The following is a 23,371-nucleotide window of genomic DNA, read 5'->3' on the forward strand; positions in this document are numbered from 1 at the left end:
TGGAAATTAAAAGAAAATGTTTTGGGCTGATCGGGCATCAGAATGACAGGAGTTTCAAAAAACAGTTTCACTGAAGCATGTTCACCACTAAATAAACCAAATGTCTCACTTTTATATACTTCTCCAGTTGATAGCAATAGATTGCCTCCCAATTAAACATTGCAACAGAAAAATAATCAACATCAGTCAGATGCACATGCAACTATTCCTTTCTGAGTGTCAATAACTTGTGCAAAACTCATGATGGCTTCTTCCATACATTCTCCAAGTGATTTAATTAATCACCAAGATCATTTCTTGTGGGAGATTTAATACATATCTGTTTATTGTAACAAACCTAGTCAGTTATTACATAGTATGGAATTACTTGGTTAAATATGTGCAGTCTTCAATCATCATAAAATGAAAATTTATTATCATAAAGCAATTTATGATTTCTTTAGTAGATATGCAGCACATTAAAACAATAACCCATTGATGCTTCTTTACTGCAGTTATTTTTCAGGAATGCAATGAAGAATGATGTAAAATTCAGGCAGGACAGTTGATCTCCCCTTTTCAACCAGGATTATTATTCGCCCCGTCATCCTTGCATGTCAAGGATATCAGAAGTCCAGAGTTTGGGGTCACAGTGAATATCCATTTTTTTCCCCCATCCAACTCATTTCCTAGGGCAGCCATTGGGAGGAGTAGCAATGGCCTTGTGATCACCCATGGAGGTGAAGGGCTTGTAGAAACCTCCCTTTCTCTGCTATAGTTCCTTTCTTTCTCTCTCTTTCTACCCCCGCCCCACCCGGGCCAACTCTTCCCCCACACGGGTCAACTCTTCCCCCACCAAGGCATACTTGAGGTTGGCTTCTCCGTCCCGCCGTGACAGATTTCTGGTTCAGCACGCCGCCGGAATGCTCCGTTTCACTGTCTGGTCAATGGGGTTTCTCATTGTGGGGCAGCCCCACGCCTTCGGAAAACCCCCGGGCTGCCGGCAAAATGGAGCATCCCGGCGGCGGAGAATCAAGCCCATGGTATTTCTGCTTATCTAAATGCCTGGCTGCCTCTTTTGATACCCGGGTTGTCTCACAGACTGCCTGAATCCTTTCAAAGCTTTGCCCATAATGTTGTGAATGCTACAGAAGTGTTTGTTTTTCTTTTCTCCTGTGTTCCCCTAGTATTAAATATTAACTATTGGGAAATGGAAATGTTTGCGTGTGCAGCTTGCAGTACAGCACTCGTACTTTGGAGGTGATGTTCTACGATTGGTAGCCTCAGTAAATATGCAGCCTTCAACTGCAGGATTTAGATATCAGTTCAAGGACATTATGTTATTTCCTTGAGTCGAAGCTTCAAAACCAGCCAGTAGTTTCTTTATTACTATACAGCCATAACTTACTGAAGACCTTGTTTATCCTTCAGTGCAATTGGATTATGCTTCACTGTAATTGGGATATATCTGAAGAGCTGACAAATTTAAATGACAGTCTTTAGGATTGAAAAGCTACCTCCAGTAAATCTGTCATGCCTGGAATTATATCTCATCAATTAGATTATCGAGTGGCATTTAAAACTGAGCTGACAGGATGCCAAGCTGCATTGGAGAGTATAAAAATTATTTTGTGGGAAGGAACGGATGGTGAAGACATGTGCTTTGTCAAAATAGGCTATTACAGTAAACCGTAATCATAGTTAAGATGATTGTGTACCGCCTTTGTTTTTGTCTGGGGCCTTGAAAGGGAGGTCATTGTTGGTGAGTGGGGGGAGCGGTCAGACAGTTCCCAATGCAGGGCATATGCCCAAGGAAAGTTTGCACTCTGGGCAATTGTCATGCAAACCTTACTTGTGAAATTCCGAGAGGTGTTCCCCAGTGCATCTTTAAGGTACTGACCCAATCTGATGCTGGGGAGCTTGGAAATTACAATGTCATGTGTTATTGTACTCTTTCTCACTGCCTCATAAGTAATTGGAATACCGTCATTAGTAGTCTCATGGAGTTCCCTTCAAAAACTGGAGGATAAAGGAGCGCAACATGGAAAATCAGGAGCAATTGCTCCATGAGGAAGGAGGGAACTACACAGGGAAGCCATACTCACAGCAGTTATTCAGAGAGTACTTTGTCATTACATTGGCTGAGAAGAAAATTCTGAGAGGCCTTCGCTTTCACAAAGCTACATTGCCTGCTGCAGTCAGTTCTCGAGGCTGACCAGTGAATGTACAGCAGACCGTGGCTATTAATTTATGCCATAGGAGCTCTTGTCAGGCTGTAGATCTCTCATTTTGCAGCACACCAACATCTGCGAGGTCACCATGGCACTTTTTATGTGAAGACCTCCATCTCATTCCCCTAGGATAAAGTAGAGTAGAAGAGAGTACACTCCCTCAATCTGCATTTAAACCAAATGCAAAGTTTGCATGCTTAATATTTCTGGGGATAGTGTGAATGGTGATGGAAGGTGTTCTGAGATGTTTTTTTTCCCCTGTGGATCTGATTTTCATGTCTGTGTGGGGGAACCAAAATTTCTTGTCTGATCAGAAAATTGATATGTTTTAAAGCATCAGAACTTTATTGACAGCAAATATGGAACTTCACAAATGTTTGCTTGACCTTGATAGGGGATTATTGTGTCCATTTTCAATTTATTAGGATGTAAGATGAACAAAAGCAGATTTAAACAGATTAAAAAGACTATAGTAGAAATGCCAGTTGGGACGGGGAGACATTCTCTTCAACGGGCAACATTGCTATTGAGCTTTGATGGCTTTGTCACCTACCCCTAATATTTAAATTGTCCACCCCCAAAATCCATTTATCACTTCTGAACTTGATTACTCCAATGATCTCCTTCCCATCTTCCTATCCTTTACTCCTATAAACTCCAGCTCATCCAAACTTTTGCTGCCTGAATCATATCTCACACAAGTACCCACACATCGATCACCTTGTCCTTACTAACCTATATTGTTTTCCCCTCCACACCTCAGGTTAAACATTTTCAATCTCCTGTAAATCCACAGCTAGATTAAAATTGAAATGTTACAGAATTATGCTGGATTTCTTAAAATTCTTGTTATGGACTTTATGGTAGCGCAGTGGTTAGCACTGTGGCTTCCCAGCTGGGTCACTGTTGGTGCGGAGTCTGCACGTTCTCTCCGTGTCTGCGTGAGTTTCCTCCGGGTGCTCCGGTTTCCTCCCACTAGTCCCGAAAGACGTGCTGTTCGGTAATTTTGACATTTTGAATTCTCCCTCTGTATACCCAAACAGGTGCCGGAATGTGGTGACTAGGGGCTTTTCACAGTAGCTTCATTGCAATGTAAGCCTACTTGTGACAATAATGATTATTATTATGCCCCTGCATATAAAAGAACAGAAATTGTGAGATCAGAGTTGCTTAAGGTCCAAAGTGGATTTGACATTGGCCAATAGTAATCAATACATTAGCTCGCCTCGATTAGTTTGCCTCAATAATCACTTACTATCCCTTCCATTACATTGGAAGATTTTTAATCATGGTCAACCACAAAATAGAACAGATCATTTATTGGAAACGGTGTGATGTGAGGGCAGAGGGAGTACAACAAACTACAAAAGAATATAATGTGGGAGAGATAAATCAGAAAATGAGTTTAGCAAGATGAAGAAGTACTGAGGTAGTTAGAATAGTAAGTTTCCTTATTTTTGTATTACTACTGAGAGAAAATTCGTAATGGTGGAAAAGGTGAGTGATCATAACTCTTGTCTGCATGTTTACTTTTTTTTAAATAAATGTTTTTTATTGCGTTTTTGAATAAAGTATATTTACCGTTATGTACACAAAATCGAATACATATATATATACACAGAAGAGAAGGGAGCACGCACAAAAAACAAAAACAAAACAAAAAAGTTAGAATAAAGTAACTGGTAGGGTATTAAGTGCGAGCTCAACAACAGCAGCTCTGTACAATTGGCAGTATTGATTTTAGCATATAAGTAGGCATCTGTTTGTGGGGGGGGGGGAAACTGGGGAGGTACATATACATTTGGGCGCCGGGGAAACAAATACAGAACAATTACAGAGCGCAATACGCGAATGGATCTAGTGTTGGTGTTGTCGCTTGCTTCTCCCGGACGGTTTTCGCTGCCGTTGTCGTCTCGTGATCACCTCCGCTTCAGCCGCTCGTCCCGTCTTTCACCCGGATTTTCCTTGTTCTCTGTTCCTGTAGTTGCCAAGTTTGTTATTGTTTCCCGTGCCCTCCTTCCGGCTGTCATTACCTTGTCTCCTCTCTTCTCTGCCCCCCCCACCTCACTGGTTCCCCTCTATTGTTCCCTGTCTCCTCCCTCTTCCACCCCCTGCCCTCCCCTCCCCTTCTCCTGTGGTTCGCCTTTCTTTTCTCTTAGGTTTAGCTGCTATCCCCCCACCCCATCCCCCGGTCTATCTCCCCCCCCCCCCCCCCCCCCCCCCCCCTCGGCTACTTTCCCTTGAATCTTGGCTACCTGGCTATTCTTCTGCTTGTTCGTTGGCCACAAATGGGTCCTGGAACAATTGGGTGAATGGCTCCCACGTTCTGTGGAAGCCGTCGTCTGACCCTCCGATGGCGAATTTGATTTTCTCCCATTTGGAGAGATTCTGAGAGGTTGGACAGCCAGTCTGCAGCTTTGGGTGGTGCTGCTGATCGCCAGCCGAACAGGATTCTATTGTGGGCGATCAGGGAAGCAAAGGCAAGGGCGTCCGCCCTCCTCCCCAGGAATAGACCTGGCTGTCTGATGCCCAGAAGACCGCCACGTTCGGGCATGACTCCACCCGCATCCCCACCACTTTGGACATTGCCTCGAAGAAGGCTGTCCAGTATCCTGCAAGTCTGGGGCTAGACCAGAACATGTGGGTGTCGTTGGCCGGGCCTCCATGGTACCGTTCACATCTATCCTCCACCTCCGGGAAGAACCTACTCATACGAGTTCTTGTTAAGTGGGCTCTATGTACCACTTCTGGTTGCATCAGGCTGAGCCTTGCGCACGTGGAGGTGGAGTTGACACCATGCAGTGCTTCGCTCCAGAGTCCCCACCCTATTTCAATCCCCAGGTCCTCCTCCCATTTCTTTCTTGTTGCGTCCAGTACGGTGTCGGCCGGTCGCTCATACATGTCGCTACAGTTCTCTTTATCTAGGATGCTTACATTACTGGAAGAGTTACTGGATGCATGTCGTGGCGGTTGTGGATACGTCCTTGTCTCCTTTCGGAGGAAGTTTTTTGAGTTGCAGGTACCTTAGCTCGTTCCCCCTGGCTGGCTGGAATTTCTCTGTCAGTTCATCCAGTGTTGCGACCCTGCTGTCCGTGTATAGGTCCCTGAATGTCAGTGCCCCTCCGTTATGACTCCATTTTTTAAAGGTGGCGTCAGTCAGCGCTGGTGCGAACCTATGGTTGTTGCAGATGGGAGCTTTGTCCGACATTTTGGTCAGGCCAAATTGCTGCCATAGTTGGTTCCGGGACTGGAGGGTGGCTGACTATCACCACCGGGCTGCTGGAGTGTTTTTTGGGTGGGGATGGGAGTGCCGCTGTGGCGAGGACCCGGAGGGAGGTCTCCTTGCAGGAGGCCTCTTCCGCACGCACCCACTCGGCTTCTGGCTCCTTGATCCATCCCCTTATTCGCTCGGCCGTCGCCGCCCAGTGGTAAAGTTGTAGGTTTGGGAGGGCTAGCCCCACCCTGGATTTTGTTGTTTGTAGGACCTTCTTTGGGGCTTTGAAAAAGGCCTTGGGGATGTAGATCAGGATGGATCTAAGTAGGAAGTGGTACCTGGGCATCACGTTCATTTTGATCATCTGGACTCTTCCCGTGAGGGAGAGTGGGAGTGTGTTCCATCTTTCTAGGTCCTTTTTTACTTCCTCTGTCAGACTGGTGAGGTTCCATTTGTGGATCTCTTTCCAGTCATGGGCTATTTGGATCCCCAGGTAGCGGAATTTGTGTCTGGCTTGTTTAAATGGCAGTCCCATTCGTGCTGCCCCCCCCGCTCCTTGTGGGTGTACCAGGAAGATCCCGCTTTTGCTCATGTTGAGTTTGTAGCCCGAGAAAGCACCAAACTCTTTCAGGAGCACGATGATTCCGTCCATGCTGCTTTGTGGATCCGAGATGTAGAGGGGCAGGTCATCTGCATAGAGTGAGACTCTGCTCTCTGCCGCCCCTTTGGATCCGCCTCCAGCTTTTTGCTGCTCTGAAGGCAATTGCTAATGATTCGATCGCTAGAGCGAACAGCAGCGGGGACAGTGGGCATCCTTGTCTGGTGCCCCTGTGCAGCTGGAAGTATCGGGAGTTGGTGTTGTTGGTCCGTACGCTCGCCATGGGAGCGTTGTATAGGAGTTTTACCCAGGAGGTGAACCCTGTTCCAAGCCCGAACCGCTCCAGTACCTCTGAGATATTTCCATTCAACCCTGTCGAAGGCCTTTTCTGCGTCTAGGGGGACGATCACCTCTGGTGTTCTCTCCCCGGATGGGGTCATTATCATGTTTAGCAGGCGCCTGATGTTCAAGGTTAGCTGCCTACCTTTGACAAAATCCGTCTGGTCCTCTGCGACCATTTCTGGTACGCAGTCTTCTAGCCTTTTGGCTCGGATTTTGGCCAGTATTTTGGCATCTGCATTCAGCAGTGAGATATCTGTGTTTACTTGATAGAAAATAAAGCAGCTTACTAACCTACATGAAATATCAACACTGAGCATTTTCTTCATCCATCTTTGGTGAGGTTGAAGAAATACATAAGACACGAGTACTCTGTCTGAAACACAAGAACTATTTTTACATCCCCAGGCAATGCTATTGTATAAGTAGATATAGGGTAGTGTGGGCGAAATCACAGAAATGTAAGATTCTCGCACAACTTAGGAGAGCCATTGATGCTCCGAAAATCAAGAAGGTAATCTACAGTTATCTGCAGTAAGGTTACTTGTTCATACTATTTCATACTTTTGTATGAACATGTCAGCATTACATTAGGAGACTTTTGTTATGTATTTGTTGGATGCTAATGTGTGATTAATGTGACTAGTTTAAGGAACAAAAGGGTGCAAGGTCACCTAAGAGTGCAGTACAGCAAAGACAAAGGGACTGTTGTACATTAAGTGAGCAGTCTGTTATCAGGAATGCAGTACCATATACATTAATACTGAGCTTGTCAGTTACATCACAGACAAGGGCATTGTTTCTGTGCTTTTGGAAAAATGCTTAAAGTTGTGGAAAGCGCTGGTAAAAATCTTGGGAAATCACAGTGCACTGCAATAAAAATGACTTGGATACAAAAAAGCAAATTTGACTTGTTTTATGACTGTATACCAGATGACACTGGTCATAGATCATGGGAGCTAATAGGCGAAGAAAATTAAGTACCACAGCACTATGCCATCTTCTAGCCAGTAACATCTTTTGAACATTTTAGAAAACAAATGAACATGGATAAAACCTGCTGATAATAGACTTGCTCATAAATAGAGTGGACTTTAGCACTTTTGGCTTTATAAATAACTAAGCTGTAACAATTTCCTTTCAGATTTTAGTTGGCAAAGCATCATACATTTCCTCTTTATCCATTGTTGCTTTCCTCCGTTTTGCACAAGTGTGTATCATGAACACAAAATATGGTGTGTCAGGCGAAATATGGTTACGGAGCAGATATTGCCGTGTTTAAAGGCATACATATTCCACCTTTGTTCTTATATCATATTTGAATTTTTTTATTGTTATACACAGGTGAAAAGAATACAAAAACACGGAATTCATGCTAAACCTTCCCAAATCATTGGTTAGGCCTCAGCTGTAGTGTTCTGTCCAATTCTGGGCACCACACTTTCAGAGAATTCTCACCAGGTTGATGGTAGGGGTTGAGGAACTTCAGTTACATGGAGAGACTGGAGATGCTGGGGGTATTCTTATTAGAAACACCGAGCACAAGAGGTTGAGGAGAGACCCTGGGCACGACTTAATGGGGAAAAAACATTTTGGGCGCATTTAGCGCGGTGTTTCTTGACGCCTGTGGCGGCGAGAAGACCCCACTATCAAACAGAACTTTTCTTTTCTGGCGTTGACGAGGAGCACCCCCCAGGGTCACACTGTTTCCTGTAGAAGAGTTTGGGGAGCTATTTTTAAATGCTGCCCAATCTCTCAACCTCCCCAATGCCCCAAGCTACCTAGGGGGATCCTCAAGCCCCCCTCACCCCACCTCTTAAGGGCAGGGCAACCTGGGCACCCTGGCCATGCCAAAGTATCCGGGTTGCAGAAGGAGTGCCAGGGTACCACACTTCCCATAGACCGATCACCCGGCGGCCTCCAATGGCCTGGGAGACATCACGATGAGGGTCCATGATCGAGCCCTCAATAAAGGCATTCAAAATTATATGTGCATGAGAAACTGTTTTCCTTGGCAATTAAGTAGGCCAGTAAATTAAGATAATCGATTTTAAATAATTGGCGTAAGAACTAGACGAGAGAAGTGTCTTAAATTTTGTTCTGAAATATTCTAAACCCAAGTCATCTATAAATTCTCCAGTGAAAGTTAAAATGAGCTGATGGAATTTACCACGTGGAACTTATCCACATAAGCCTTCCCTGAGTTTGTGTTAGTCTTTGTTTTTTGTCTGGCTCTGACAGATTGCAGTATATCTTGATAAATATCAAAGGGCTTGTTTTGGACAGGGTATGCTTAACTTTGGACAGAAATTTGGCAATTGTGTTTCACAGTATATGAGCCATACTATAAAAAATTAAAAATCAAGAATGCTGGCTAATGATGTACTTAAAACAATGGAAAATGTGATGCAGTGTGTCTGCCAAACTGACCATCAACAGTACATCTAATCCAATTTTTCTCCTCTTTCTTTTCCTTCCTTGCCATTTGTAGATTTTTTGTAATCACACACCACTGGATTAGCATAGGGTGGAGTAGGGTTGGGATAGTCAAAAAAAAATTTTTTTAATGAGTATATCACGCACTGGTAAGTGTACTTTTTATGGAAGAAAGAACAATTCTTTGTGAAAGAAGTATTCCCTCACCTTTCCGTTTTCAATATTTTTCAATCAATCTTATGAATTATTGGAGTGGTACTCTTTCTCTTCCCCCCCCCCCCCCCCCCCTTAATATCCCTTTGATACTCCAGATCAATACCTTTCAAATCTATCCATGGGCCAGTTGCTGCACATTGAATAGCATCAGATTGCAGATCAGTTCCTTTAGCCTACCCACATAGCAGCCATAACGAAACAGCAGGAAGTCCTTCAACTGCATTTATATGGAAATTAGGTCATTATCAATTTTAAGAACATTGAACGTTGAAGAAAGGAGAGAGGTGGGAAGTAGGAAACTACAGGTTAGTTAGCCTAACGTCTGCCATACGGAAATTGTTCGAATTAATTATTAAGGAGGTCACAGCAGGATACTTAGAAAATCGTAATTTTATCGAGCAGAGTCAACATGGGTTTGTGAAAGGGAAATCGTATTTGATTAATTTGAGGTTTTTTGGAAGAAGAAACCAGCAAGGTGGATAAAAGGGAACCTGTAGATATGGTGTTCTTGGATTTCCAGAAAACATTTGATACTATCTCAAAGGTTACTGCACAAAATAAGACTATGCTTTCGAGGGTAACATTTTGGCATGGATAAAGATTTGATTGGCTAACAAAGTAGAGATTAGGGATAACTCTTGTCTTTTTCAGGTTGGCATGCTGTGACAAATGAACTGCCACGAGGATCAGTGCTGGGGCCTCAAATATTTATAATCTTCGTCAATGATTTGGATGAAGGGGCTTAGTGTATGGTAGCTAAATTTGCCAATGACGCCAAAATAGGTAGAAAGGTAAGTTGTCAAGAGGCGGTCAAGAGTCTGCAAAAGGATGTAGACGGGTTAAGTAAGTGGGGCAAGGGCAGCACGGTAATGTAGTGGTTAGCACTGCGGCCTCACGGCGCCAACGTTCCAGGTTCGATCCCGGCTCTGGGTCACTGTCCATGTGGAGTTTGCACGTTCTCCCCGTATTTACGTGGGTTTCGCCCCCACTACCCAAAAGATGTGCAGGGTAGGTGGATTGGCCATGCTAAATTGTCCCTTTCTAAAAAAATAAAAAATAAAATTATTCTCCTCTTTCACATTTTCTCCCAAATTTGCACCCACCAACAATAAACAATAATCAGTAACGAATATAATGTCAATCCCCATATCAATAACAACGATCCCATCCTCCCACCAAACCCCAGACATTGGCCCGCATGTTAACATAAACAAATAACAAAAGGGAATCGGGAATCACCCATAGTCACCATTAACACCTAGAGTCGCCCACTCCCCAACTAATGTTCGATGTTATCCAGTTCTCAAAAGTGCGTAATGAATAATGCCCATGAATTGTGGAACCCCCCCATCCTTCCCCTCAGTTCAAACTTAACCTTCTCAAGAGTCCTTCCAACAAGTCTCCACGCCAGGGCACAGGGTGGAGAGGTTGCTCTTCATCTCATCAGGAACTGCCTTCGGGCGATCATCGAGGCGAAGGCTACAACATCTGCCTCCGCACCCGTTTCCAACCCCGGCTGGTCCGACACCCCGAATATGGCCTCCCGAGCGCCCAGGTCCAGTTTCACATGCACCACTTTAGAGATTACCCTAAAAATTTCCTTCCAGTAATCCTCCATCTTTGGACAGGACCAAAACGTATGAACGTGATTTGCGGGGCCCCCCCTACAATGTTCACATACATCTTCTACCCCTTCAAAGAATCGGCTCAACCTCATCCTTGTGATGTGTTCTCTATATACCACTTTCAACTGTATCAGCCCCAACCTCGCGCACGAGGTGGAGGCGTTCACTCTCCGGAGCAACTCGCACCAGAACCCTTCCTCCATACACTCTCCCGACTCTTCCTCCCACTTTGCTTTGATCCCTTCCAGTGGTGCCTTCTCCTCTTCCAAAATAGCTCCGTAAACCGCCGACACTACCCCCTTCTCCAGTCCCCCTGTCGTCAGCACCTCCTCCAGCAATGTGGAGGCCGGGTCTACGGGGAAACTCTATATCCTTTCTGGCAAAATCTCGAAACTGCATGCATCTAAACATTTCCCCCTGCTCCAGCCCATACTTCGCTTCCAGCTCCTTCAATCCTGCAAACTGACCCCCAAGAAACAAATCTTTTAGTGTCTGAATCCCCTTCTCCTCCCTCCCATTTCCGAAAATTGCCATTCCATTCCCTGGCTCAAATCTGTGGTTCCCCCGAATCGGCATTTCCCTTGACCCTGTCCCCAACCTGAAGTGTTGGTGAAACCAAATTCTCAATGAAGCTATTATTATCAGACTCCCTGAGTATTTCCCCGGAGCCATCGGGAGTGGCGCTGTTGCAAGCACCTTCAATCCCGACCCCCTGCACAAACTCTCCTCCGTTCTGACCCACTGGGAATCAACCCCTCTTACCCAGCTCCGCACCTTCTCCACATTCGCCGCCCAGTAATAATACATCAGGTTCGGAAGACCCAAACCCCTTGCCTGCCTTCCCCTCTGTAGAAGCACCTTTCTAACTCTGGCCACCTTCCCTCCCCATATGAACGAGGTAATCATTCCTTCAATCTCTCTGAAAAATGCCTTTAGCAGGGAAATCGGCAGGCATTGGAAAATAAACCGAAATCGCGGCAACAGCTACATTGCCCCTTAATTGGAAAAAAATGAATTGGGTGTTGTCAATTTATTTACAAAAACAAAGTGGGGCAAAAAATCTGCAGAGAGAGTATAATGTGAACTTGTCCACTTTGACATGAAGAATAGAAAAGCAGCACAATATTTAAATGGCGAAAGATTGCAGAACTCAGAGATACAGAGGAATTTGGGTGTCCTGGTACATGAATCAGCAAAGGTTATTCTTCAGATACAGCAAGTGATTATGAAGGCAAATGAAATATTGGTATTTATTGCAAAAGGAATGGGGGTGAGTTTCTCCAGACCCCCAGCCACATGTTTCTCGATGACGCACCGTTGTCTGGCGATGGGATTCACTACTCCTGCTGCTTGTCAATGGGATTTCCCGTTGAAGCCACACCACACCGCTGGGAAACCCGGAGACAGGGATGTGTTGCTGGGGGGAACAGAGAATCCCTACCACTGGAGAATTCCTGCCAGGAAGTTTTGTTAAAATTGTACAGGGCTTTGGTGAGACCACATCTGGAGTACTATGTGCAGTTTGGTCTCCTTATTTGGAAAAAAATATATAATTGTGGAAGAAGCCGTTCAGAAAAAGTGCAGTTGATTCATTCCATGGATCAGGGACTTCACTAATGAAGAAAGAAGGGACAGTTAGGCCTATCCCTATTGGAGTTTAGAAGAATAAGAGGAAGATTTTTGTGAAATATAAAAGACCCTGAAGGGATTCTGTGAAAATGTTTCCACTGTGAGAGACTAGAACAAAAGGACCCAGTTGAAGGATACGAGGTCTACCATTTTAAGACCAAGACGAGGAGTACGTCTTTCTCTCCATGCCATTTGTGTGTGGAATTCACTTCCCCAGAAAACAGTGAAGCATGGGTCATTGAACTTATTCAAACCAGAGTTAATCAGGGTCGGGATTCTCCCAACGGGTGGCTAAGTGCTGACGCCGGAGTAAAAACGGGAGTGTTTTACGCCGGCGTTGGCGCCCGTTCCGGGACCCCATTCTGCGGCCCACAGGGCTAGGACGGCGCTGGAGCGGCCTCCGCCGCCCCAGCTGCAGATCCCGGCCTGAACTCGGCGCCGCGGGGTCTGCGCACGCGCAGTTGGGACGGCGCCAACTAGCGCATGCTCAGTGGCCTTCTTCCCCGTGGCGGCCCCAACGCCAAATGGCGCAGGGCTACAGGAGCCAGAGCGGAGGAAAGGAGGCTGGGGTCACAGAGGCCGGCCCGCCGATTGGTGGCCCCCAACCTCAACGCCGAGGTCTCGCCGGCTCAGAGAATGTTAGATTGGCGCCAGCGGGACTCGGGTTTTTGAATACGGCCGCTCGGCCCATCCGGGCCAGAGAATTGACGTGCCGGCCCAGGGCCAGAGAGTCGTTGCATACCCCAACCGGCGCCGCACCGACCACGCTGGCGCCGATTCTCCGCACTGTGGAGAATTGCGTTCCGGCATCGGGGCGGCGTGGTGCGATTCGCGCGGCGCCTCCCGATTCTCCGACCTGGTGGGGAGTCGGAGAATTCCACCCCAGGTTTCTGATAGACGAGAGTCAAGGCCTTGGCGGCAGACAGCAAAGTGGAGTTGAGACACAATCTGATCAGCCATGATCGTGTTGAATGGAGGATCAGGCTCGAAAAGCTGAATGGGCTACTTCCACTCATAAGTCCTATGTTTATTGGTGACAGTCGAATAACAATATTAGTTTTTTACCATTAGAGCATCATTTAGCATATTGTACCAACTTTCCAAATGTCTTGTGGTGTCACCAGGGACTGTGTGCTGGAAGGACAGTACTTTTCTCATAATACTCTCCAATTTCCTGACAAGAGTTTCCCCCTAGCAATTTGGCCACAAGGAGTCAACGTGGAAGTCACATGGTAGACTTGGGAAAATGGGTATCAGCTGTGTAGTCTTGCTAGACTATATAAGCAGAACACAGAATCCTGCTAGGCAGAAGCCAACTTGGTAAAAGCAAGAAAGGTGCCTTGAGGCGTGAAGAATTTGCTGTGTGTTTGTTGCTGACCTCTGAAACCCTGATTTGGATTGAACTTTGGCCCGCATATGAACCCGTACTGATAATCTGACTGTCTCTGTTATATACTGTGTTGAGTTTTCCATGGGAAATGGATTAACCGTCCAGGTTTAAATAGAGATATACTGTGTATAAAGTTAGGCTCACAGAAGAGCTAGGTGTTGAGTTCCTTTTCTGTTTTGTTGAGTATATGAAGACTTTTAAATAAACGTTCGGTTTTGGTACTTGGACAACTGTGTGAGCTATTGAACTGAGTGAACTCCACACCGTTTGTCAGTCCCCAGCCCCTTGCAACATTGCAGTCTTTTTATAAAAGGAACTAGATGTTTACGTCAGTCTTGTAAACCATCACTCTGCTACAATAGTAAACACTTCATTCACTCATTAATATCTTGACTTTTCTACTTATAGGGAGCCAATTGGAAAGAAGAAATCTGGTAAGGAGCATTTAATTGAATTATCTATGTGATAGTTGTCTGATACTAAAACTATTTTAAATTGTTTAGCCTGAAGGGCTTTCTGCATACAGAGGCTTTAAGTATTTTCTGTTAAGTGCAGTCTACTGTGAGATTTTCTGAAATGTTAAAGTTTGTCCTACTATCTTGACAATAAATGATGCCAGTACATAAAAAGCTATTTTTAAATCCATAGACAATATCCTTTGTGTAATATAAGTATGACAGGATGGTGAGAAATTCTGAAGACCAGTCCAAAGAACTGCTCATGGGAAATCCTACCCTTGCAACAGGATCAGCAACGATTTCCCATGTTGGATAAAACTTGCAGGGAGCTAGCTAAACATATGGGTAAATGGAGAGTTAGACTATATCTAATGCATGGGATTTAATGTTTACTTGAAGCAAAATCAGCTTAAATCTTATTAAAGCAAGTAACCATAGGTCAAAACGAGACAAAACTATGATTGGCAGTTGCGAACATACTTTTAGACAGCACAAGTAGGCCATTCGGCCCTGTTCTGCTATACAATATGACCATGGTCGATCTGATTGTGGTATCAACTTTACGTTTCCGTCTACCTGTCTTGTGTTAGTCAAGAATCTAACCATCTCTGCCTTAAAAAATATTCACTGACTTGCTGCCTTCGTCACCCTCTGATGAAGAGAGTTTTACAGATTCACGACTCCCTGAGAGAGAGAATTTCTTTGCATTTCCATCTCAAATGGGAGATCTCTTATTTTTAAATTGTGTCCTCTGGTTCTAATCTCTCACACAAGGGGAAATATCCTTTCAGCATCCATGCCGTCAAGTGTCCTCAGGTTCTTGTATGTTTCAATAAGATCCCCTCTCATTCTACTAGATGTCCATGGATACAGGCCCAGCCTTTCATCATACAATAATGTCTCCCACCGGATAGCAGTTGAGTGAGCCTTCCCTGAACTGCTTCTAACACATTAAAGCCTGCAATTTCCTGACTTTTCCGTGTTTGATTTGCGGGATGCCCCAAAGATGCACTGGGGAATCCCTCTTGGAAGTTTCCAGGTAAGGCTTTACGCGACAATTGTCCAGAAGCAGTAACTTACTGTGGACAATTATGCTGCGCTAGGAACCATCTGACAAAGTGATTTAAAATCACTAACTTTAGTTGGTTCTGCCACTGTTATGCTAACATTGACTTTTTTTTAAGTTAGAAGAAATAAAATCACTTGTAACTTGAGTGTAAATATTTTAACTACCCAAACTGGTCCCCGCACAGGGCACCCCCATAGTATTCCACCCTAACCAACTGATCAGCCACCCACCAGGACACGGACTCCACCACCCATGGCCAATCTCTATCTGTCCCCCACCTCCTCTTCTCCCCCCCCCCACCCCCCCAACAACACTAATGTCTGATCTTTGTCATACTGCAGTGATGTGAGTGTAATGACTATCAGATCATACATATTTATTTCTGTCTGTGCTGCCTATTCATCTGTTATGAATGCTACATCCATTCACATATACAGCCTTAGTTCTGTAATTTTTGCCTTTTTTTTGTAACCAGATCTGGTGCACGTTGAGGTTTGTACAATCTGTCCCTCCCTGCCCTTTTCTGATCATCATTCCCCCTATTCATGCCTACCTCTTTTCCCTTGTCTTCTCTATTTAATTTATCACATCTTGCCAAACCTGATCCATTGCCTCCACTCTGCTTAAATCCCTTTCTACCCTTTAAATATATAACTCACCACATTCCAGCACAATTCAGATGACAACCATCCCAACAGTACAGCCCTTATTTTTTCCAGTTCTGTGCCAATGCCCCATGGATCGATCTTCGAACCATGCATTTAACTCTCTGATCTAGTTTACCCTTCACTAATTTTCTCGTGGCTCAGATAATAATCCAGAGATCATTACTTTTTGAGGTTCTGCTTTTTTAATTTAGCCCCTAGCTGCTCATACTCAGCAGGATTTCTTTGCTAGTTCTACCTGTGTCATTGGTACCTAACGTGCACTTTAACCACTGGATGCACTCACGCCCATTGCAAGTTCCTCTCTAGCCTAGAGCAGATGTCTTGAGCCCTGGCACTGGGCAGGCAACACAGCTGTCTGGTCTCCTACTCTCGGCTGCAGTGAAATAAATCTTTCCCCCTGACTATACTGTCCCCACATAACTCTGTCCTGTAACATGGTCAGTTTGCTCATCTACTCTGCAGCCACCACTTTCATCCATCTAGGCTTCAAGAACCTTGAACCTTGATAATACCAAATGCTGAGAATCCTCCACTTCGATCTTCTGGATCGCAATACTGCCTCACTTGTAGTCATACCCTCCTGTCACCGACCGCTAACCAAATCAGAAGATCCTATCTTAATGGGGGTGACTGCCGTTAACCCACCCCCCACCATTGCATCACAGTTTCTGCAACTCAGCCTCCAGTTCAATGACTGATTCTGAGCTGAAGCTCCTGAAGCTGCAGACACTTACTACAGGCATGACATTTAATCACAACACATCACCTTCCTTGCCATCTTTATTATGTGTTGATTAATTTATAATTAATAAAGACTGCTATTCCCAACCTTTACTACTGCTAGTCAACCTTCCTACAACTAGTAAAACATTATAATTATTAATAAATTACTTGAATTTTGAAGATAAATAAGTAAAATGTTCGCCAACCAAAATCATTTACCTATTTTCCTGTGATGTTGCACTTTGATTTCTCTCATCAAATGGCTGCTCCATCCTGGAGTAACAGACTGTACTGGATTGAATTGGATAGCTCTTCTAGGTGGTGGTTATTGCCTCTGGCTCCTTTTCTCCCCACTTTTCAAGGTAGTGGTTGCTACCTCTGAGTTTTCTTTTCACCCGCTCCGGTTCAGTCAAGGAGGAGTCAATAATGACTTGTAAAAGAAAGCTTCTGCTATTTAAAAATAAGGCACTATTTCAAAGGTTCTGCGATCCTATTCCAGATATTCCGAACACACTGTACTTGCACCTCTCAAGGAAAAGAAAGCTCAAATAACAAAAAGAATTCCTAGCTTTGGAACTGATCTGGGGAAGAGATTGGTAATGGTGAATTTTCATAGCATGTTAAAGGAAATACATCACCACTTTATAAACTAATCGTAGGCTGTGTTTTCTCAAATGATCATTTTAATAAGTGCTTTGACGTGTGCCTTACTCTTAAATGGCAGCCATTCTTACAAACTGAAGATGACCTGTGACCAAACATATACTTGAACTTCAGGACAGGATGGGCACATACAAATGACCAGAATATCTAAATCTAAGATGGGTCGTCTATATTCATCCCTAGCAACACAAATAAAACTAAGTGATTCAATAAGTTGCATACACACAATCAAAAGCTGCAATGAAGCCTAGAGTTCTGAGATACTTATTGGGGTCTTGGGGATATGTACTTTGTGTTCCCATTATGTGTCTGCTGGGTTTCAATTACTTTACTTTGTAATTTCTGTGTGCATTTATGTATCAGTTGTGCTGCAAATAAATTTTTCGGTTTCAGAATGAAAATCCAGACTCCGGGTCTGACCTAACTGGAGGAAGCCGAATAATGTTTCCTCCTCCTGTTCCATTCCCTTCTCTGGATTACAATCTAAATTGAGCACTAGGATAATAGACCCTGCCCTCCCAATCCCCATTGGAGCGAGGCCCCCAAATGCACTGATTCAGCTGTCTATATATTTTTTAAAGTAAGAACAAAGTTCTGGCAAGAATTCCTGTCAAAGTTCCAAAGATACCACATAATAAACATTTGTAATTGTATAATACTGTAAAGAGAGGGGGTGGGGTAGCTTCCCAAATTGGAACAAATGTTGAAACATCTGATGGGAAAGTTATCAACAGCCCTCCGTCTGTGCTGAACACTGCATGACAACATGTTATGGTTGAACATGACTACGTGAGAGTTTGAAGTTGGTGAGGAATTCAACCATAGGGAGACCTCAAAATGGACCACCCAAATTGGAGGGTTCAGGGTGGATACTATCCAATAAGGATGCGTGTTTATTTTCTTAAAGGCATTGGGGTAACATGGAGAATCAGATTAACCTCCCATTGTGTAGTCTTCCTGAGTGTCATCTCACTGAAATCACTCGGATGGAAATCAATTTGGCCTACAGCAAACCAGAGATCCATTCTATCACATTACCATATTGCGCTATGAGTAGTGCAAAGTGCTTTGCCTTGTAAGCAAATACATTTGCGACATTTAGAAAACCTAAATATACTGGTTCGTCATCTTAGAAGGTTGAGCTGTAATGTGAAAATTTCATTTTCTCCATGCTTTAGAAATGAGATAACCAACCATGTAATTGACAACAAGAGAAACAAACCAGAGAAAAGCACTAAAAATATAAAGCAAAGCAACATAAATTCCTTAGCAGAGCCACAATTCCACTGAGACGAATCACTGAAACATGGCTAAAATGGATCTGATAGCGAAGGAAAATAGTATTGATGCTACAGGTAGTGCAAACCTGTACAATAGATGCATGTTCCCATGTTTGGTTCTTCTGACTGGTCATTTGAAACTCCATCCTGATATATTTAGAGCACGTGTAGGTCTTTGACACAAATGCAGATTCATCTTCCCTTAAGAAGTGTTTCCTAATGCCATTCATAGAGAAAAAAGTTAACATGGTTTCTGTGTAACTGATGTGTGTATAATAACCAGGTTTTTTTATGTGACGCATGTGTAAATCAGCAAACAGGCTGAGTTTTACATTCCTGTATTCAGTAAATTATACACACGTAGGGTAAATTTTCCTACATTGTGTACAATTCACTTTCTCAACATCTCAGTTCAAAACCTTTTTATAGAAATGATTTCATTTTCCTCACATGTACTTTCATTCATTTTCCTTCATTAGGGCTTGCAATAATCCAGAGAACGACTTCGTTTCTAAAGAGAGGTATTAGAGAAACTCGCTTGGCCATAATTTAAATGATCCTTAACATTGCTGGATGGTCTTAAACTGTAATGATTTTGGACCATGCAGCCAGCTGATTGGCAGTGGATGGGGCCAGCTTAATGCTAAATGCGGTGTGGTTCATGCATGTACCTTTTTTGTATTGTTTATTACAAATGGATTAATTTGGGACTGAATATGTTCTTTCACTGCATTCAACTTTCTTCTTGATAAGGTTCACTCAAAAAGCTGCTACCTACAAAAGAAGATTTATGTTTTCCAATCTTAATATAGGTGCTCTGTTATTTAAGTAATCACCTACTAACCCTTTCACTGGCACAAAACAGCTTGGATGGTAAATTTCTCAGTTCAGAATAATCAAAAAGTTTTGTGGCATTTGTCCAATTGTAAATGTTTGCCAATCTCAATGTGTAATTAATCTTTTTAAAAATCTAAATAGCAAGCGAAAACATCGCTGGAATATGATTTTACGGTACATCATTCTGACTGGAGAAAACAAGTGGCCTGTAAGAGGGTTATACAGCAACAATGGATTTAAAATACGCTTGATCCAAGAAGTTACTTGGAGCTTTGTGTCTGTCTCACCATGTTATCACTGAGTCCATAATATTCTTTTCGCACCACTTTTCACAGAATTGCTGTTGTTGTATGTGAGTCACTGAATTATGTTTTGAAACTGTACTCCAAACTGGAATTGAAAGACGGAATAATGGCAGAGTATGATTGTACTCCTGGTGTATGATGCAAGGCCAAGGATAGGGATTTTAAAAAAGGAAGTTGTGGTGGAGCATGGATGAGATTGTTGTTACTGTTTGATTGTTCATGGGATTATTTTGTCAAAAATGCAGGCATGCACAAAATTAAGCAACTGAGCAATTGATGTTAGTTCTGATTGTTGCTTTAGATGTTTTCAAGGGGAATGATAACTTATTTCAAAAAATCTCGACTTGTATCAATGTATATTGTTCAGAATCTTGGAAAAATCAGAAGTTCACCACTGTACACACAAGGCATCAAGCTAATTTACACATTGATCAATGCTGCTTCAGAATTGAAATGTGAGGGCAGCACGGTGGCGCAGTGGTTAGCATTGCTGCCTCACAGCGCCGAGGTCCCTGGTTCGATCACGGCTCTGGGTCACTGTCTGTGTGGAGTTTGCACATTCTCCCCGTGTTTGCGTGAGTTTCGCCCCCACAACCCAAAGATGAAAATGAAGTTACTGTGAAAAGCCCCTAGTCGCCACATTCCGGCGCCTGTTCGGGGAGGCTGTTACGGGAATCGAACCGTGCTGCTGGCCTGCCTTGGTCTGCTTTCAAAGCCAGCGATTTAGCCCTGTGCTAAACAGCCCCTTAAAATGAAAATCGCATATTGTCACAAGTAGGCTTCAAATGGTGTTACTGTGAAAAGCCCCTAGTCGCCACATTCCGGCGCCTGTTCGGGGAGGCTGGTAGGGGAATTGAACCATGCTGCTGGCCTTGGTCTGCTTTAAAAGCCAGCGATTTAGCCCAGTGTGCTAAACCAGCCCCTATGTGCAGGGTAGGTGGATTGGCCATGCTAAATTGCCCCTAAATTGGAAAAAATGAATTGGGTAATCCAAAATTTTAAACTTCATCATATTATTCTTTTTTACACTTTAGCATTACAGCATTAAAATTATTCACAGAACTTCTGAAAAGTTGTGCAGTTTTCAGTAATTATCAGGCATGGATCTGATGAGATCTCAATATTAGCCATAGACATTCTGCTTCCCAGAACGTTCCCAGAATATGGTTTGATCAAGGACATGACCAGAGATGTGCAGAAATATGACCGTTTGACCACATCCTCTCCAATATTCCTTCAGAGCAGGATGAAATCTATTAATCGTAAACTGCTTGTGGTAAATTTGATATCTGTTTAAATTGGCCATTATGTATTCTACTACTGGAATACTGTTCTTTAAAAAAAAACCAACAACAACACTTCTGCTGCCCACCCCCAGTTTCCTTTCCTGAAAGAATTGCCTTTTTGTCAGAAAACCCATTACAAATATAGTGGCAGTCTCAATATCTCCCAAAAGTGGTACTTTTTTCATACCTTAATGTAGACCATCGGCTTCAACAGGCTATTTTATCAAAGAGGGGTCTTAGCTGAGCAAAAAGCCATTCTCACCTTGTTCATTTTCTTCATTTGCTCAGAGTGTAAGCATCATTAGCGCACCTGGCATTTATTGCCCATTCCTAATTGCCATTGAGAAGATCATCTTGAACAGCAGAAGCCATGTGGTGTAGCACACCGACTGTGTTGTTAGGAATGGATTCCAGGATTTTAACCCAGCGGTAGTAAAGCAACAGCAATCTAGTTCCTAGTCAGGTGGTTGAGTTTCCAGCGGTCGGCTGCCCTAGTTTTTAAAAATATATTTTATTAAGGCATATATAATTTTAACTGCGTTCAAGAGGAAAAAAACAACAAGCAAATAACACCCACCCAATCAACAACCAAACTCTGCCAACATGGCTTGCACACACAATTCCCCAATCCCCCTTTCCCACTAACTATTTCCCAGCCCCCCATGCCTCCCTCTTTCCTTTTTAATCCCCCCCCCCACCCCTTTCTGTTGACAGCTTAATTTCCCCCAAAGAGGTCGATAAACGACTGCCACCTCCGTGCGGACTCTCAACGACACCTCACCTCACCTCTGTAACGAGGCTAAGACTTTGCACTATATATTCATAATATGGTTAATTCCTAAAATTTAATACTGGACAATGACCTTTAAAATGACTGAAGCTATGTCTGGTTGTGACGTGAAACAAAACGGCTATCAGGGCAGCATCGCAGAAGGAAGGCTAACAACTCCTGTGAACTGCAGAGACCAAATTCAAAAGGAATCCTAGAAAGGTCATCTCCATTACCTAGACCAAGTCTGACCTACTGAAGTTGAGTCATCTGCTACGACAAAGGGCCCTGCAAACTTCCTTTCAAATTCTTAATGATTGGAACATTAACAATCTCAGGAACCCAGGAAAGGGAAAATGCATTCTTTGTCAGAGGCAAAGTGGGGAGGTGGGTGTCATGTGACATGTCTCCTCTAGCTGGGGGATCCAGCCTTGCTGTACTACAAATCAGTCTGTCATCTTCTATCAACAGCTCAGAAAATGGTCTCTGTTCAGATTTGAATGCCTGACCCCCATCTACATTGTTTCTACTGGAACGACTGAACTTCTATACCATCGCCTACAACACTGATTAGACTAATTACTCATGCTGCTTTCCCATCTCATTATGGAAGTCAACTCCACTAGAAAAGTGAATTATCCAGCATCAGTTTAGCCTGCCAACCTCTGAAATAATACACTATTGGACTATCGATTCTGGACCCACGTGAAACTATTCTCTGTTCTGTGGTCCTTGCCCTGCAAATTGTTCTTTCTCCATCCCCCTCATTTATTATATGAATGCACAGGGGCTATGTAGCGACACCCCCTCCTGCAGTTTGAATGTGTGCGAATAAACGTTTGCCCTATCTTGAGTTAGCCATGGGGTTATTAATAGAAATTGGATCATACCAAAGCTGAAAGGTTGGAAAATACACCACTGCTTGGGAAAGAAAATCAAAAACCACCTTCTGTTTACAGATGGGTGGTGAGAGGAGAAATTAGTAAGGCTTAAATTAATCCCCCTTCTGTCCGTAACACATGAACCATCCACCTGAAGATAGTTGCAAATGCTTCAGCCTTGTCTTTTGCACTGGCATGCATCATTGAGAATAGAAATGTTTCTGGAGCCTCCTTCCCTGATTAGTTATTTTACTTTCCACTGCCAATCATGATTGGATGTGGCAGCCCTGAAGGGCTTTGTGGGATCATTTATCTCTTGTCAGTTTTTCTGCTTCAGCTATTTAGCATGCATGGAGTCTTGTGTTGTAACTTCACCAGGTTGGCCTTTCATTCTTGGATATACCTGGTGCCCCTGATAGAATCATAACTATGCCATCAAAGGAAGCCATGTGGCTCTTCATGTCCATGCTGGCTCCCCAAGTGCAATTCAGTTTGTCCCTTTCCCCATAACTCTCCAATTTTTGTCTCAAAATAATTATTCAGTTTCCTTTTGAAAACCTCAAATGAATTTGTCTCCATCACACCCTCGGGCAGTGCAATCCAGTTTCTAACAGGATTTTTCTCTTCATTCACCTCCAAACCACTATCCTTTGGTTTGCAAACGTTGTGCAGATGGGAATAATTTGTTCTTATTTACTCTAGTCCAAAGCCCTTGTGATTTCAAACACTGTTGTCAATTTTTCTCTCCACCTTCTTTCCAAAAAGAAAAACCCTA

General features: G+C 43.6%; 1 protein-coding gene across 3 annotated transcripts in view; it reads left to right on the forward strand.

Annotated features, from left to right (window-relative positions):
- Positions 1 to 23,371, forward strand: part of sh3pxd2b (SH3 and PX domains 2B) — a 386,931-nt gene that overhangs the window by 268,867 nt on the left and 94,693 nt on the right. For 2 of the 3 annotated variants that reach the window (XM_072512130.1, XM_072512132.1), the window contains 2 exons: positions 14,066 to 14,091; positions 18,998 to 19,039. In XM_072512130.1, the coding sequence (XP_072368231.1) occupies positions 14,066 to 14,091; positions 18,998 to 19,039 (68 nt within the window). The remainder of the gene's footprint in view (positions 1 to 14,065; positions 14,092 to 18,997; positions 19,040 to 23,371) is intronic. The other variant, XM_072512131.1, reaches the window with a different exon arrangement.

The sequence above is a fragment of the Scyliorhinus torazame genome, chromosome 7 (assembly GCF_047496885.1).
Source record: "Scyliorhinus torazame isolate Kashiwa2021f chromosome 7, sScyTor2.1, whole genome shotgun sequence".
Classification (NCBI taxonomy): domain Eukaryota; kingdom Metazoa; phylum Chordata; class Chondrichthyes; order Carcharhiniformes; family Scyliorhinidae; genus Scyliorhinus; species Scyliorhinus torazame.